This window comes from Anabas testudineus, chromosome 23 (genome assembly GCF_900324465.2).
Source record: "Anabas testudineus chromosome 23, fAnaTes1.2, whole genome shotgun sequence".
Classification (NCBI taxonomy): domain Eukaryota; kingdom Metazoa; phylum Chordata; class Actinopteri; order Anabantiformes; family Anabantidae; genus Anabas; species Anabas testudineus.
This window is the reverse complement of record NC_046631.1, coordinates 12,584,442-12,603,306: the sequence shown is the minus strand read 5'-3', so window position 1 is coordinate 12,603,306 and position 18,865 is coordinate 12,584,442. Positions and strand designations below refer to the sequence as shown.

The window sequence follows — 18,865 nt, the reverse complement described above, 5'->3', positions numbered from 1 at the left end:
TGCTCGTCTTCCAGCGCCGCTTCCTCGCGAGCAACAAGTAAGCGCTCGTGCCAGTTACAACGCTCCAAGTGGTCGCGAGGAACAACCGTTTGGAGAGTGTGAAGTTGGCGGGAAACACGACGTACACCACCGGAAGATGGCCTTCAAAATAAACGACACAGCTGGAATAACATCTTCATTGGTTAAATCAGCACAGTTTAACACTTTATCTCATTGTTGTGATTTATCTCATCTTCTAACGACTGAAACAGGTCATATGCAAATAATCAGCTGCTATTTTAGTGAGTTTAGGGTAAAAATAGAGAAAAGTTGCCACATGTTCAAATAAGATAATACTTGGCTTACCTTCCTCTAATGCTTGTGTCATTTGGAGAATTTCTACCTATTCTTTTTTTTTATTTGTATGAATATTTGACACAGTGAAAAATGTGATGTGAAAGTAAAATGCACTAGTATTTACCACAGATTGTACATGTTTATTCATTGTTTAAAGGAACCAATCGTAAATGCTTTTGTAAAATAGTATTTTTCCAAAACCACAAACAAAACAACATAATGCACACAATTAAAGCTGATTAAATAATAGTAGATAATAGTTCATTATAGACAGGAACAACAAGCTCTTGAGTCACACAGTACCAACAAACATTTATTTTGAAATCTATAACCGGATGTGTGCTGTTTTATTGCGTCCGGCTTGGGAAAAGCACCGTGGCTGAAAACTTGGGGAAAAATGGAAAAAGTAACAGGCGTAAATACTTTATCCTCAAATCCGCTGGAGAGATAAAGAACAACAGCGACGGATCTACACGTTTTCTCCCCGAAGCTGCTTTCAAACTGACAATGGTGTCGAAGGAGGAAAAAACGCAGATTTTCTCGCATTTCCATTGAAAGTAAATTTACTCATGGAGAAAGAAGAAAGTCGGGAGTCATGAGCTCAGGTTGGTTTGGTGGAGAAACGTTAGCTTAGTTAGCAAAATCCTGCTGTGCAAAAGCTTTATATCATTACTTTAAGCTAAAACTAAACACAAATACTTTTTAACGTGATGCGCAGAAAGTGACAAACCACTGCCTTTGAATGTTATAACGGACGATAGCTCCCCCTCTATTTTTGTTCAACCATAGTTGAACTGTTAATTACAGTTTTTCTTAATAACAGCTTTCAAAAAGATATAAAAGAAGACTCGACCTCAGCTGCAGTGCTTCTTTAAAAACACCATCACAACACACAGTCTAAAAAATCCCCTTTTTCTTTGTTATTACAGCCTCTGTTGCAGCTGGAGGGACTTAAATCCTTTGTCTTAAAACATCTGTCCTGTTGCTCATGCAGCAGGTCGGATCAGATCGATTATAATGTGAATATATGATAAAAATATATATAACATTTGCCTGGATGAAGAGTGAGGTCCCTAATTAATTTATTTTAGCAAGTGGATATGTGCCATAGAGTTTTCCTGATTGCTTTTTTCCTACGATATGAACAGTTTCAGTTATTATAGCTACCTGGTGTCGTCTCCTACGCGAATTTCCGCTCAGAAATCTTTCATTTTAATGTATCATGTGTTATCATTAAGTTTATGCATAATCAAGGATATGGTTTATTAACTTTAGTAGAGCTTTTAGCATGTATTGGCAAATTTGGCTTCTTGTTAAAACACTAAGAAGCAATAGGACGATGTTGTAGATGTATTGTGACTGCTCACTGCCGCCATCCGCGGTGAATTTCGCTCTTAAGTTTGGGTGAATTAGAGAAGAAGCACTTCTTAAAGTTGCACTTTTCTCATACAAATTGGACGCCGAAGTGAAGAGTAGCTCTCATCGATTGGAATAGTAGTTAATAAATGTCATACTATGTAATTACATTTTATTTTTAAGGCCGATGACTTTATACTGAGTGAGTTTTGGACGGAGCTTGGAGCGGGGCTTCATGCAGCGTGTGTCGGGGGCAGAGCAGCTTTTGGTTGTTGGCCTTTTCGGAAACATCCGCTCGATGACTCCACTTCTCGTGGTGTCGGCCAGCAAAGAGTTTCAGGCAGTAGAGCGGAAAATATGGCCTGCAATCTCAAATCACAGCTTTTTAGTGTTGTACACACTCTATTTTAAGCTTTATTTATCAAGTCTGATTTCAGCAGGTTTCACAATGTGTTATCTAGTTCAAATATTTAGCATTTCCATAAAGAAAAATAAAGTATTTCTCAGTGGTGATAGTCCCACATGATTCATATTTAACAATAATGTTTTAAATATACAATAAGAAGCTGCCATTTAATTACTAATTAATAAATGTAGGCACTTCAGAGAAGATGTGACAGGATATGTGATTTTAAAGACCTACAACCTGATTCTGATGTCCTTCTGTATTTTACACATAGTCAGACACTAACACTGACCTTTTGACCTGTGCCTTAACCACACCTTGCAGCTGTATGTGTTTCTGGAAGCGGAGGCTTGGATCAAGCATGTGTTTGCGTACTGTGCTGCATGATTCACTTAAAAGGAAGTTTGAAGTGAGTGAATAATTTTTTGACTTTTCTGTAAATATCCTCCCTCTTCTTTACATGCAGGTGTGAAGAAGCCTCCATTAGCTCCCAAACCTAAACTCCCTGCTACAATCAAACCTTCTCCCCCACCCATCGCCCCAAAACCAGGTCTCCTCACCCAGACTCTGGTTGTGTCCCAACCTTCCCCTGCCACTCACAAGAGAACAAAACCGGCTGTTGCCCCCAAACCATGCATTCCCAAATCCACAGCCTCTCCTCCTGTTTCACCCTCACCACCCAAACCCAGTGAACCTCTTATCCTATCCCAGGAACAGCAGGACACTTTAGATAAAAGCCTGTCACTTCTCAACTCCAAAAATGGGATTTTATCAGAGACTAGCAAACGAGAATCGGATTACATCATTTCCACTTACTCCTGTGGGCTTGAGGACTGCGTGGAAAACGGATCTTTAACTGAGATTGGGAGTGATTTGCACAATACGCTGTTGCAGAATGGGATTTGTACAGCAGAATTCACAGGGACGAGGCCCCAACAGAAAGCAGATAACCGCGATGAGGAAGTAGCTCTAGAGAAGAGTGAAGGTGGAGAGATTAGCAAAAAGCCCAGGGATAAACCTCAAAGACGGAGACACCTGGATAGGAGATCTGAAATCAAAGAGTCACTGAGGACTGAGGAGCAGAGGGTGAAAACTTCAGAGACTTTAAAACATCAGGAAGGTGCTGTTGCTGATCATGATGTTTCAAAAGCGGATGCACAGACTGAGTCCCAAAACACCAATGTAACAGACTCTAAGTCGGCCTGTGATGTTGCAGGCAGCATCATTGTCTTCTCAAGTATCACACCTCATGAGTCATCTGCAGAATCTGTTGAGGTAGAGGACAGTGAGCCTATTAGCAAAGCATCTTCCACCAGGTTACACACAGATCTGCAGGTCCCTGCCGCCCCCAGTAAGCCTCTCCCAGTCCCTCACCCACGTAAACTCAAAAAGCCAGCACTGGTGAGGCAGGATGGCGTTGAGTTCAGCGTCCAGGATCAGGCAGCAGAGGAACAAGGACAGGCGCTGGAGATGCAGGAGAGTGAGGGGAAATGGAGTCTGTGTCTCAGTTCAGAGGTAGAGGAGCACAAACAGGACACAAGTGATGACCTGCTACCCCTGAAAGACTCTGGTGGGGAAGATGACATGACCGACGCACCAGTTCCGCCTCCTCGACAGACCTCCCTCTCACCTCGCCTCCACAGAACAGCCCACGCACTCTCCTCACTTAACAAAAACACTTCTCTGTCTTTAGACCTGCTCTCACAACCTGACTCCTTGCGCCACCAAAAAGGGAGCGCAGAGGACCGGGTGCCGGAGGATGAAGAGGATGCGTACGGCGACTTTGAGCGGTACCCGATCGCTCACAGCCTTCCCAAACAGATCAAACATGGCTGCCACCCTCCGTTGGCTAACATGAGTCGCTCAGAGCACCACCCAGAAAACCTCAGCGACACAGCCTGCCAGCACCCCCTCCACCCTCTGTCTGCCCTCCTGCACCTCCACATGCTAACACTCCCATGAGGGAGTTGCCTGCGCCTCCCCAGGAGAAAACAGCCTGGCGCTTCACACGACCCTGCATGACCTTCTTCAGCCGACAGATGCCCACTAGGAGCAGTGTGCCACCAAAGAGCCGAACACCAGTCCTGGGGGGCAAGCAGAGGGCGCAGTCCTTCTCTGCGGCCGACCTGACACCTCGAGCCAACTCTGAAAAGAGGAGCCTCTCTTTCCGGAAGCTGCTGGAGCTCAGACTGTCTGTAAAGATGTTGCCAAAGCTGCTGGCTAAGGGAGGGCAGTCGTTGGACTGTACCACCGTGGAGTCTACCCAGGAGGAGAGAGGCTTGCAGCGGCCTAAGAGCTGCATAGGGGAGGCAGATATTTGTGGAGAAGGCGGGGAGGGATCCGTGGAGTATGAGAACGTTCCTCTGTATGAGGAGATCCCCGAGTACATGAATCTGCCGTTTCACAGTGCACGGCTGGGCTGGCCACATGACCCCGATGCAGCTGATTCAGACATCTATGAAGTGCAGGATCCTTATCACAGATGCCCAGACCATGAATACGAGAGGTATGTTTGTAAGTTTGTAAACGTCTGGCAGTAAATGGATGGTATTTTGTGTGATCTATCAGAGTGAGACTCATAAGAACAAGGTGTCCCAGCTGTCAGTCATTTCTATCATAAATTAATTGTTTAGTCTGTAAAATGTCAGAAATGTGTCTGTTTTGTTTGACAAATAATCAAATAGCCAAAAATATCCATAGCAAATCCTCAAAGTTCGGAGGCTGGGAGAAACAAATATTTGGAGACTTCCAGTGGGTTATTAAAACACTTGATAATTTACTTTCTCTCAATGGAGGGATACGCTAACTAACCTGTTATTTTGATACTGATGGCATCCTTTGCTACCTTTCTAACGTGACTATTTATGATATGAGTCAGAATCGACACTCAGTCCAAAAGAAAACACTAAAGAAATACCTGAAATGTCCTGGCTATGTTTGAAAACAGACAAAGACACTTTTATTTCCATAACAATGACTGCTCAGGTTTTTGTGTGTAAGGAAAAGGCCTCAGTGTTGACGCAGGCAGACGGCCAGAGCTGCTGTACAGCACTTAACCCTTGCTGCTACCCTGCACTTCAGGTGACTTGTAGCTTCTCTGTGGGAACATTTGAGTTCAACAGGTTGCACAGGTGACATCAGTGATTTGTATTTACAATAGTGTGAAAGTCAGCTTGTGAGCCATTGGCATTGAATTTGAATAGAGCATTGATGTGCAGCAGGTCGGCGTGTTTTCCTGTGGGTTATTTTCAGTGGCCAGGGCAGGAAATGTCTGAGAATCGCAGAAACGCCACACAACTCTCTAGAACAGGGAAAATAAACCTCCAGCAACCACCAGCCTCCTCCTCCTCAGCCTGTCCGCCCTCGCACTGTTTAGCCTCGTCCTGACTTCATCACTCTAGTTTTTCTCCTGTCTCTTTGTGAGAAGAGTTCTTCAGCATTTTGCAGAAGAAAAACAGGAATTATTTACAGAAATTACAGCAATGCGGTAAAGACATAGGACATGATTTACTGTGGGAAGATCATAAATTGTTACAGAGATGAATAAATTACAAGAATATCTCCTCCAGTGAGAACCAGGCTTGTAACCTGCCTTGTCATGAAATTGCAGATCTGGATTACATCCAAAATCTGCTCAGTTATTTCTTGACTCCTCCACTAACTACTTTAGATAAAACAATTTAGATGTTTTTGAATATACCTGCAAACTATTATTTTTAATTATCATTATCAATTAATTAGTCACCTGTTTATTTACTTACAGATTCAATATTTTGTTGATAGATAGAAGTTTAGCTTTCCACAACATAGCAGAAAAAAAAATCTGCAAATCCAGATTAAAGCTGCAGTAATTGATTTATATTTATTTGTTTATTTATAGATTTTGGTTAAAATGTATTGTTTGCGTTGGATGGACACAACACTGAGAATGTTGAGAGTGACCCAAACATTAAAGCTGTTGGCTGCAAAACCAAAACAAGGAGCTAAAAGAGGCTAAAACGGCCCTTTTGGCTCCAGATTTAAATGAGAATGATCTGTGCGTTGGTCGCCACAGCTAACCTTGAATTTGTGGTCATTATGAATGTATTCACTTTTCATCAATAGTAAGTGTTGATGAACAGGTCTCTCAGCCACCTGGTCACATTTATGCTGTTAGGATCCCACTGAGTCAAGCTGCTGTTGGTAGTAGGCCCAGACTGTTGTGAAGAGGAGTTGTTCCCATGACAGATGGCGTGTTTCCTGTTTTCTCTGTTCAGTCCAGGGCATTACAAGTGATATGATCAGGGCCGTGTTGTCAGGTGTCGCTGAGGTACACCGGTGTGAAACGAACCACCAAAACAATTCAGATGTACCCAACTCTTAATTCTGTCTGGTATGCAAAGTGGTTAACAGGGTGTTGGAGAGAGCCAAAGAAAGAGAGAGAATCTGTAGTGTTTCCCAGGCATCTGAACCCGTTAAGTCTATGTGAGTAGCCTCAAGCTGTAAACAAGTGGTGCTCTGTGCCCGACCCAGTGTGCAGGAATGCTCTGCTATAGAGAAAGCATAAAGGAGAAAGACGCTCAGAAACTGTCAAGAGACAAGTAAGAAAAACAAGGAAGTGGAGAGAGTTGGCTACTGCTGGTGAGAGTGAAAGGAAATGTGAGAATTGTTGGAGTCCCACCACCTTTCCCGTCTAACATTGATTCTAAGCCATCATCCTCTTTGCCAAGGTAGAACATCTACAAACTCTACAGGCCTATATACACAGATCTGTGTAGGAAAGGAAGAAGGAAAATCCTTGTTTTCTGAAAGTGGCATTCATCATAATTCTACAGACAAGACTATAAGAGCTCCATAAAAACATTAGGAGCACACAAACTCATGTTGCTGCTTGTACCAACCTGGCAGGCAGCACTGTTTGTGGATAGAAGCCAAGCGGCAGGGTTGATAGAGATGCAGATAAAGCACGTAAAAGCACAAGTTGAAAATGTCTTGAAAGTTTTATTAAATTCTGTGTGTTAAAATTATACACAGTATACCCTACATTTGGAAAAAAAAGATGATTACTGCTACTAATCTTCTAGTATGTCTGCACAGATCATTTTATCAACAAACACATCATTAGTTTGGTTTCTTGAACATAAATAATAAAAAGGGTCAATCACAAATTCATGGAGCCCAAGGTGATGTCTGAACTGTCTTGTGTTGATATTGTCTTGATAACCTACAGTAGTGGGGGGCTATCACTGTTGTGTCTTTCTAAATCACTACATGGGACCATGGATGTTTGTGCTACTGTTTAATGCTCCTAAATAACTCAGAATGAATAATGTAGAAACAGTAATTAGAGCTGCAACTAAGGATTAGTTTGATCATAATTGATCATAATCAATCATTCATTTATTCATTCATCTATGAAATGTCATAAATCACAGCTCCCTTAAGGCCAGTGTGACCTTTTCAAATGTTCATGACACATCTCTACTGTGTGTTATTATTATTATTACATTTTTTGTGGATGTGATTTGAGTCTTTCAGCATTATTAGTTCTACATTACACTACATTACTTCTGATCTTGTATTGACTCATATGTTTCTTATGAGTAAGGATCACTATGTGTTCAGTTTATCCCCTGTATTGCACAAACCTTCTAATGACACATTCTTTAATCTTTATTTATCCAGGGAGGGTTTTTCTGAACACACGTATACACACTCCTCTTCCGCCCTTCCCTCTGCCTTCATTCACAAATTTAAACATTTTGTGTGTGTGTGTGTGTGTGTGTTTTGCTGAGCAGCGGCTGGCTGAGACAGGACGTCTACTCCGAGGAGGACGAGATCCACACTTCAGATGAAGACAACAGCTCCACCTCCAGCAAGGAACATCTGGACGAGGCAGACAGACAGGTAATCACCTGCTTCTGTAATGTTACAGGAATTCACTCATTTACAGCTATCAAAATTTATTTCATTTCTACACCTGTAAGCATTAGAAACAGCCTGTTTTTCATTAAAATACGTTAAAACACTCGTATTTACACATACATGGAAGCTGCATTTAAAGAGTATTTGTGTTATTATTTAACTTGGCACTCATTTCATTAATTAATTAATTAGTTGTTTTGTCTATTGAAATGATTAAAATGAGTTGACATTGGTTTTCACAGCTACATAGGTTTGGCATCTTTCACACTGATTTCAGTCATGCAGAAAGGTCTTTGGTAGTACAAGTACAAGCTGCAAGCAGTTTCATCCTCAAAGTGAATAGTGACACATTTATTTTCAATGTCAGATCAATTTCCAGAGTAGAGAGTTGCAAATATCGCAAAATATCTCTGCACTGTAGGGAAACGTTGGGATGTTTTGTGCACAGTAGTTATATTTATCCAGTGGTTGAATGTGTCACTGAGGCAAGTGCTGTAATTTCTACACTACACCTCATGGGAGGAAAATTATGTACTTTTACTCCACTGTGCTCATTTAACAGCTACAGTTACTTTTTAAAACCCTTCACAAACCTATAAGAGATAGGACACATTGTTTTATATTCAGCTACTTTAATACATTATGTAAATATATGTGAAGCTCCTGAACGTTGTCACACACCATTTTGGTTTGAACAACCACATTTCATTTTAAACTTTAGAGCACTAAACAGTAAAAAATAATTCATACTCAACCGGGTTTAACGAAAATGTTATTTTCTTCTTTTTCCTCGGTTGTAACACTCAGATTTATCCGGAGACTCATTCCCAACCCTCAGATTTGGGACCTTAATGTGCCACAATATAGTGCTTTTATTCAACATGCATTAATTTCTACAGAATTATTACTAGGCCTGAGTGAACAGACTGCAGGAGCAACTTTAACGGAAAAATAACTCTGGGCTCTCTTCAAACATGATGTCAACATATAAAGTTGGTTTATAGATTACGTTGGACGCCTCATATCGCTGCCGGTGACCAAACTGTCAGTGGAGATTGTTTGCGAGCATGCTGCCAAGTGTGTTTGTTGCCTGTCACAGCTTAGCAGAAGACGTGTGTGTGTGTGTGTGTGTGTGTGTGTGTGTGTGTGTGTGTGTGTTGAAAGGGGGATGGTGAGCAAACACAGAAGGGTTACAGGTTCAGGAATAGCTCTCTCAATGACTCAAACTTTTTCATCTTGTGTGCCCCTCTCCATGATAATGTCAGCACCTGTGTCTGATGCCCCTCAAAGCTCCGGGGTATCAGAAACACTGGCTCCAACGGGACCAGTGGGACATTTCAGTCAAGCAGAGGCCAAGGCCGCTGTCCAAATTAAGTCACTGAGAGACCGCCCCATTACCATTCAACCACACACACCATGAGAGAGACACAGAGAGGAGAGAGAGGGGGAGAAGGGAAATGTTGTTGCTCTACTTTCAGGCCTGATTGAGCTGTTGTTTGGACGGCTGTAAACTCAGTCCTGATGGTTTTAAACACTGCAGCAGGAGCCCAGTGAGCATGGTGATTTGCAGTGAGCCTGTGAGTGAGCAGTGAAGTGTTTTGTTAAGGTTATAGTTTGCGTCTCCGTGACATCGTCTGACAGCTTATGTTTCTGCTCTTACAGCAAGAGGATGAGATGAAGAGGAAGAAGGTGGTGCACATCGCCCAGGAGATTATGAGCTCTGAGAAAGTGTGAGTGGATTGATAATGAACCACATAATATGACCTCCAGTACACAGCATTTGTTGTTGTCTGACTGATGTATTTCTGCTCTTTTAACAGGTTTGTGGATGTTCTCAAGCTTCTTCACATAGTAAGTCACATTTAAGGAACATTTTAATGACTGTTGTTTTGGTAAGCAGAGGAAAAGAGTTGTGCCAAACATAATAAATCTTGCGTATGTTTTGTTATGCGAGTGGGGATCAAAGCTTTTTCTGAAGGCTGGACATGAATTAATGAGGTCTTGGTTGACTGAAGTGGCTACACAAAGTTGACTAATGCAGCTATTCCTACACTGAAGCTTTCAAAGCTGCTGTGTTGGAGGGTTTTGATTTCTCAGGGGCAAGTAAACGCATGGCTGCAACTAGGGAGGAGGTGTTTTGATCAGTCCCATGACAGGAACTCTGCCAGGAGAGTGTGTGAGTGTTTTTTATGCCAGAAAAGGAAGCAGGAGATGAAAAAATTTAAATGATTAGCTGGTCATCAGGGGTGTGTTGGTTTGGCTCTGGTGCAGTGACCTTTATTTTTATTGATAATATATGTTAAACGAGTTGATTGAGGTGACACTTCACAGTAACGCTGAGTTTCAGTGATATGTTTTTGACTGTCAACAGTAAAGTAATGTTTGTTGGTGAGGTTGTCTCCAGCTCTAACATGTGTGGCTGGATTTCAAAAGTTGACATTCAAGTGATACACAGGTGAAACTACATATATAGTTTGTTTATGCAGCCTCTGGAGCCGTCAGGAGAACAGGCTGATGCCCAGTCCCTGGTGATTCAGCCATACTGTGGCTCGGCTCACAGGTATTAGGTACAGGAGCTCAAACAAACCCTTTAGAAAGAGACACTCCATAAAAAAAGTGTGGAATTGTAAATCATCCAGAACTATTTTAGTATCAGATATTCAATATTAACCTGTAATTACTCGTAATATTTCTCTATTTAACTATTAAATTTTAAGACAACGGTCGACCATCATAAATAAAGATTTTAAAATTGCAGTGCTCCTGCAATAACTAGAATTAATGCATTGTGGTTGAATGCCTCCACTATCATATCTATCCAGACTGAGATACCAGTAACTTTATCCATGAGTCAAAGAGGATGTTGGTGATTAGCTGTATTAGCTTTAGCTGGGGGTGTCCAATAAACTGCCAACTATACACTGATCTGTCCTGGGGGGAATTCCAGGTGAGAGGGTTCAGACAATCCTCACTGAGAGGTCAGGGGTCCACCTGTCTGGCCGCTTCAGACGTCGTTTCAGTGAAGGATTAGAAAACGGCGTGCTGTGGCCGACAGGGCGAGGCACGAAGCTTTATCCAGGAGAAGAGGTCATATCGCATTCTTCTCTGTTCGCGGACGGCCTGGCCGAGCAACAGCTGCTTCCTCGGGCCACAGAGACGACCTCCAGACACACACATGCCTTAGATAATCCTGGGTGTGTGTGTGTGTGTGTGCAGGTTGGCGTGTGGGTTGCTGAATGTGTGTATGCGTATGTGTAGAAAGATGTGTTTAAATGTTTTTTACCTGTTTTGAAGTCGTAACCAACATTTGCGAGTCACAAATAAGATGATGCTTGAAATGTTCTTTTTTTGTGATGTGCAAACAGAAACACAAACTTAATTCAAACTACTTACATATGTCAAACAAACACAACAGTTTACACTTTGACCATGACCATCATGTGGAACTTCCCTGGAAAATTAGCTAGAAAAAAAAACCCAGCACCTTTTTAGGGACTGTGAGGAACCTGCCTGCTGGACTGATGATGGTCCTCGTCCCCCTCCACACCTTCCTGGTGTTCTTATGCTAAAGGCTTTGTTCCAGTTTTCTCCTGTAAGCCTCCTTCCCCTCGCTGATCCTGACCTGAATTCCTTCTTCTTGTCATTCAGAATGGCTTTGATGTCCTTAAGGACCCAGGGCTTGTTGTTAGGAAAGCAGCAAATAGTCTTTGTGGGTATGTGGGTGTCTGCACAGAAATTAATGTGATCAGTGATGCAGTCTTGTCAGTTCATCAGTCTGTAGCTTCAAAGCATTCCTGCAGGGCAGCGTTGGCCGCCTCTGTTCACCTCCTTACAATTATAATAGTGGCAGAACCCAAAGGTGTGTACTGTGGGAGGAGATGTACCAGGTTGTGAACTGAGAGTTGTCATATTATGTAATATAATAAACTCACTACAGTGTATTTTAGTAAGTGAACTCCACGTAGATGTTAGTTGCAGAACATTTTCTCGAGGGTATAAATATGTGGGTTAGATGGGGACGGTTACCAGGACGTTCAGATCCTGCTTCCTTCCATGTGGATGTACATGTTGGCACAAAGTCAAGAGTGCTGACTCAGCAGTGTTTATGTGCATGCGTGTCATGAAATTTGTGCAGAGGGTGGAAAGGGCAGTTTATGAGGTGATAACCAGGTGTTCCTGTTCAGCTGCAATAAAGTATGTTGTCATGTGTCACTCCACCCTGTGTAGCTGTGTGTGTGATTTAACCCGTGTGTCTCTACAGGACTTTCGGGATGCTGTTGCCAAGGCGACGCGTCAGAATGGGAAGCTCGTGGTGGACGAGCGGATTCTCAATCAGATCCTATATTACCTTCCACAACTTTACCAACTCAACAGAGACCTGCTGAGAGAACTGGAGGAGAGAGTGGCACACTGGTACACACACACACACACACACTTTTAGTTTAGTTATATCAGATCATTTATAAACAAACTCATACTTTTGTCTTATTATCTAAGACATGTGTCATGACATGAGCAGACACCTACTAGCTTTAGCTCCTAAACAAGCTGAATATGCGAATAAGTAAAGTTTTGCAAGAAAACAAACCTTTTTTTGTGTGTTAATCCTTAGTTTTTTCCTCCAAATTGGTGTTTTGTGTTAAACTGGAGCCTTGTTTAACAACTTCTCAGATCATCTAAATCTAAACTGTCAGATTGCTGCAGAATATTATTATTTACACTATCATGTCCCTGGTTGAACTCTGTCGGTCTGTCTGTCTCGTTGCAGGAGTGACCATCAGACACTGTCGGACATCTTTGTCCAGAAGGGTCCTTACCTGAAGATGTACTCCACCTACATCCGTCAGTTCGACAACAACGTGGCTCTGTTGGACGAGCAGTGCAGGAAAAACGCTGCGTTCGCTGCTGTTGTCAAAGAGTTTGAGGTGAAGCTAGAAGCAGGCTTATGTTTGTGTGTGTTTCATTGTTACGTTTGTATTCATGTTAATTAAAGCAAGAATTACTCCTAACAGGTACTTTCCACTGTTTTTGTCTACAGCTATATTTTATTGCAATCAATTTAAACAAGAAAGCTTCTTCTGATAATGACGTTAAACCTTGGAAGGCAGAAATAGAATTTTTTATTAGACTAATCACATCAAAACCATTTACTGTTTTAGACTGCAGCATCTTTCCAGAATCATCTGTATCACTAGCAGCCATCAAAAATGCTTCTTGTATCTCAAACACTGGCTCCGAAGCTTCAGTGTCTGTGCATTTGCAGCCGTGCATGAAAACAACTTTGTGTTTGTTTTTTTTTCTCAGATGAGTCCGAGGTGTGCCAGCCTGGCCCTGAAACACTACCTGCTGAAACCAGTGCAGAGGATTCCTCAGTACCAGCTGCTGCTCACAGGTACAATCCTTGTTCTGCTCTGTTCTCTGCAGCATTATTGAATCACGACACTGTTTTATGGCAGCATGTGAATGAAACCTGGACTTCAGTTGCACAGCATCTTTCTATTTTGATTTGATTTGGCGTTTTGGTGCCACACTGACACCCAGTGGATAATCGCAGCAACAGAAACCTGTGGAACAAACTGCAGATTTTCATTCATCCAAATATCATGAAGAAAAATCAAAGACTTTCTTCACGCTGACACAAAAACTTTTAAAGACTTTATAGTTGAAACATTGCATCAATAAAAAAAATTCCCTGCAACCTGTAACTGGGGCTGGGTGCGGTTCACCTTTTTCCTTTCAAAATAAAGCTCTTAACTTTTTCCTCTTCTCCAGATTATCTGAAAAACCTCCCAGAAGACTCAGAGGATTATAAAGACACTCAAGGTCAGACGTGTGTGTATCAGGATGCTCATTTATGTTGTTCATGGAGAGCCAAACATTACAAATGTGTTTTATCTTTGTCTTTTTCTTTCTCCACGCAGCTGCCCTCAGTATAGTGAAGGAAGTGGCCAACCATGCTAATGACATTATGAAACAAGGGGTAAGACCTGTTTCCATTTCAAGGTTTAATTTCTACAGCTGTAGTTTTACTTTTGTGTCATTGCTTCATTCTCTTGTTGTTTTCCAGGATAACTTTCAGAAGCTGATGCAGATTCAGTACAGTCTCAACGGCCACCATGAGATTGTCCAGCCAGGCAGGGTAGGTCACAATAACCACCTCCCTGTATCAGCTGCCTTTTACTCTGTTGTTGTTAATAACTCATGTTCTCTTTGAAGTCAAATGCATTTTATAGTAATGTCAATCTAAACGTGTGGAGAAAATGTGCAGTGTTTCCTCTGACTCTGTTACACCGGTTCTGTTGTCATTATCATTATTATTATTATTATTATTATTTATCAGGAACCGTGTACAAAAACATTCATCTCATGCACTAAAAAGAGATTAATTGTACCAGTTTAGCTAGTAGCTCACGTCCAGGCACACACAACGCAGTCGACTGTCAGTCAACAAGTACGGTTCCATAAACTTACCTGGGGTTAATCCAGGGTCAGGTTGTGTTTGCTGCAGGTTCAACACAGCCAAACTGTCACAGCTGAAGGTCACAGTTTAAGGAAACACAACAACTGTTTTTAAAAGCAGCTCGTTTAAACCGTGTCTGTGTGTGCAGGTGTTTCTGAAGGAGGGCACTCTAATGAAGCTGTCCAGGAAAGTCATGCAGCCGCGGATGTTTTTTCTGGTGAGTGAACTGACGCTATAGTCTGGAAAACTGTCTGTGACTAAATCCTGCTTATGTTATGCTTTTAAACTTGTCTTTGCTGTATTTCCTTTGACTTATTTAAGCTTTCTGTTTTTGTTTCCAGTTTAACGATGCACTCATGTACACCACTCCAGTCCAGTCTGGCCAGTATAAACTCAACAGTGTCCTCTCTCTGGCTGGGATGAAGGTAAGAGACGCTCGAAACACTCCAGTACTCCGTCTTTATTCATTTTAATCCTTCTTGTTTTAACCAACTCAGGCTCATATTTTGTCGTGTTTTTGTACCAAAGTCGTGTTTATCCACTCTAAAATCAGTTATTGATGGGCTGAGGCTGGTTAAGCAGCAGCACTTCATTTATGGGCTCCTGCTGTGTTTTCCAGGTGAGCAAGCCGAGCCAGGAGGCCTATCAGAACGAGCTCAACATTGAAAGCGTTGAACGGTCTTTCATCCTGTCTGCCAGGTCAGTCCTCGCTCTCAGTTACATTACACTTTGCACACTACGACCTGTAAACATCTTTAATTAGTGGAGTTTGACTCCGCCTGCTGCTGACGGTTCTAATGCACTTTGTGTTTGTAGCTCTGCCACAGAGAGAGACGAGTGGCTGGAGGCCATCGCCACGGCCATAGACGACTACACAAAAAAGAAAATAACCTTCATTTCAAGTCGGAGTCAGGAAGAAGTAAAACTCTTTATCTGTTTAGCTGCTTTTAGAATAACTTCACCTTTTATGCAGCTATATTCACCCTCCGTCTCTCTCACAGCAGGCCGAGGGTGTCGTTGACAACGGAGCTCCTTTAGGTTCAAAGGCTCCCATCTGGATCCCAGACCTGAGAGCCACCATGTGCATGATCTGTACCTGTGAGTTCACTCTCACCTGGAGGAGGCATCACTGTCGAGCCTGTGGAAAGGTCTGTACCGCCACGACCGCTGCTGCTCTTACAGGTCCTTATTCAACCAAACCCCTTCTCATCGCAGTGTCTCATGTGTCTGACAGGTGGTGTGTCAGGCATGCTCCACCAATAAGTACTACCTGGAGTACTTGAAGAACCAGCCAGCACGAGTGTGTGATCACTGCTTTGCCAAACTACAGGAAAACAGTAAGAAACAGAGATTTAAACTCATCCTGTAGCACAAAATCAGAATAAAAGGAAGTGACTGGTGAAGAAGAACAAAACCAACATAGAGATGATCCTAAAGCCTGATAGATCTTATTCCTCTGTGTCATACAACTGTTAAAACCACAGTTCTGCACTGAGTAATGGTTCTTAGTGGAGAGAAAAATATCAAATTTACTACCAGAAAACTTTCACATTCAGTGAAACTAAAGAATCTTGGAATCGATTCTGGAAAAAAAAAATCCTCCTGCTGCTGTAAATATTCACCACGTATTATTAATTTGGTCTTTTTGTTGACATCTGAAGAAACAGAATATCACCAGATGATATATTGACATCATGTAGAGGATTTTTTATGCTAGCACTTTATTTATTTGATCTATTTATAATTGGTTTTCAGGCGACCGCTGTGCCTCAACATCAGTTTCTCCCATCAAATCTGGAGCTTTCTCCTTCTCTAGAAAACAGAAGAAGATTCCTGCTGCACTGAAAGAGGTGCATATGAATAAACTCTCCTTTCCTGTCAACTTTATTGTTTTGTACTCCGTCTTTGTCATCAGAGTTTAATTTATCTCATGTTGTTTTTCCAGGTGTCTGCCAACACAGAGAACTCCTCCATGAGCGGCTACTTAAACAGATCAAAAGGCAACAAGAAGCAGTGGAAAAGACTGTGGTTCGTCATTAAAAATAAAGTCCTGTACACCTACGCTGCCAGCGAGGTACTCACACTTTTTATTTTGTGGTTTTTCTGAACTCTGTGTAGCTTTTCGGCCTTTTAGCTGAACATTTATTTTCCCCTCCAGGATGTCGCAGCATTGGAGAGTCAACCTTTGCTGGGTTTTTTCCTGAGAGAGGAGAAGAACGGTCCGGCTCAGAAGCTCCAGTTCAAGCTGTACCACAAAAACACGCTGTTTTACATCTTTAAAGCTGACGACATCCCCACCGCACAGAGGTACCACGGTTAGACCACAGCTACATTAGGCTGGCTGTGATAATGTTGCTCCATAACTAATCAACTATATCTACTTAAAAAGCTGCTGATGTGTCAGTTTGTTTGTTTCTGTTGTTGTAATTTGAACTCAGCTATGACAGTAAAACAGGATGGATGCATATGAAAACAATTCAAACCTCCAGGAACATCCTCCAGATTCTAATTCTAATTCTCTGTGTTGCTCTTCTAGATGGATCGAGGCCTTCCAAGAGGCAATGATTCTTGAACAGTAATCACAATCAGTAGCAGTGATGTCGCATCTCGGCCACGGAGCCATGTGATAGACAACTTACGACCCCTGACCAATCTCAGGTCAATGGTCTCCAGCTCAGGAAGGACTCCGGATGGACTACGTCAAACAAAAACACCACAGACTGTTTGTGGCTTTTCCCTCAAAGGACTGGGTTCTGGTTTCTCCGAGTATATCTTCTACCAACAGCTGCTGATGCTCAGCGCCACTGGCTGAGGTCAGAACTGACAGTGAGTCACAGCCACGGGTCAAAAGTCAAGTCCAGAAGCGTGTGCGTGGAAGTGAGACCAAACAGTTGTCCTAGGAAGTCTGGGGATGATTTTTAAATGGATGAAGGTTTCGTTTTTAGTAGTAGTTGTAGTCCGTCTTCTTTCAAGCACGTTGAAATTGGCTCCACGCGTCGTCATGTCAACGCCTACAGTGTCATTTTGTTCCAGCAAAATCTAAAGTTAACATTTAAAGTGCACGCGTCACAAAATACTGTAAAAGTTAAGATGTTTAATCTGAATCATGGATGAAAAGTTTAAGAGTTTAACATTGTCATGAGGGATTTTACTGTGAAAATCAGGCTTCTACAAAGACAGGAAGTTTATATTCTGCTCTTTAGGTTGATCTCTCTGGTTTAGAGATTTTACTTTACCTTTAGATTTTAATCATGACTCACAATAACCAACGTCATCCTGGAGGAAACTGGAAATGTCATCCATAATGTAGATATTTTTCATACAATTAAAATGTATTTTTGCCTGTTTTGCCACAGTAGAAATGGTTAATGGGTAAAACTGTGTATATGGACATAAGAAAAGCAACATTGACCTTTTTTATATCAAAGCCAAGAGCTAATATTTATGAAATAGGATGATTTATTGTTTAAGAAGCACAGGCTGCCACTTATTTTTTTGAGTCAGGGTTTGTTTTTGTTATTTTAAAGAGAACTTCTTAAAGAAAAAGGGGATTTTTTTTATGAGTAAAAAACTGTGGAAAGGATGCATGAGCTGTATTTCTAAGGTAAAACTCAAAATATTTTGGATTTTGACTCTTGTTTTTGCTAAAATTTGACCTTAAATCTCCTGTTTTGGGATGAATTGCAATAATATAGGTGCTCTGTTGTGAATTCTTGACTAAGAACAAATTTAAGCAACCAGTTTTCATGACTACTCACTTTCTAACCACGTCACTCTGGGTTTGTAGATGTAGAAGCAGTAATTTATCAGGTCTGTTTCTTTTTGGTTTGTTTGCCACATGATTTACTCCTCGATCACGGCAAATCAATTGATTCCACAGTTTAAGAATAAAACTGTTTCACTATCATTGAAGATGTTTTGCTGCTGTTGTTACACGATTTCATGTGAACCTCGTTCACATTGACGCTACTAAGGTGTAAATCTGCAGCAGCCTGATTGAAAAATTCAAATCGGGATCTACACGACTGCACGTTCAAATCTGCAAACATCCACTCTGAGTCCTATAAACTATGTTTCTAAACTGTCAGGCAACAGTTTTTAATAAAATATATAAATAAATACATATCGACTTCCTGTGTTGTTGCTTCAAAGGATGAAAACTAGTGAGCTGTGCAGAGGACACAAAATAAACACACAAACCACTGTTGCTACCTAATTAGAGAGTGTAGAGAGATGAATGTGGGAGGATGCAGTTCAAGTGACTCTGTGTGTGTGTGTGTGTGTGTGTGTGTGTGTGTGTGTGTGTGTGTGTGTGTGTGTGTGTGTGTGTGTGTGTGTGTGTGTGCATCAGTTCTGGGTGAAGTCTGGGTCTCTGTCTTTGAGCAGATCTTTGAAAGATCAGA

The 18,865-nt window shown here is 41.8% G+C and overlaps 1 protein-coding gene across 1 annotated transcript; it reads left to right on the top strand.

The window, feature by feature from the left end:
• Positions 1 to 704: 704 nt before the first annotated feature.
• Positions 705 to 18,585, top strand: LOC113164114 (FYVE, RhoGEF and PH domain-containing protein 6-like). The gene is given in 22 exon segments (XM_026363249.2): positions 705 to 941; positions 2,565 to 3,950; positions 3,953 to 4,604; positions 7,876 to 7,984; positions 9,665 to 9,732; positions 9,823 to 9,853; positions 12,264 to 12,415; positions 12,771 to 12,927; positions 13,307 to 13,394; positions 13,775 to 13,825; positions 13,924 to 13,982; positions 14,070 to 14,141; positions 14,611 to 14,679; positions 14,804 to 14,887; positions 15,082 to 15,161; positions 15,279 to 15,381; positions 15,464 to 15,610; positions 15,697 to 15,799; positions 16,218 to 16,312; positions 16,408 to 16,536; positions 16,621 to 16,769; positions 16,999 to 18,585. Coding segments are annotated over 22 exon segments (3,837 nt in total). The 5' UTR covers positions 705 to 931; the 3' UTR covers positions 17,042 to 18,585.
• The last annotated feature ends 280 nt before the right edge of the window (positions 18,586 to 18,865 follow it).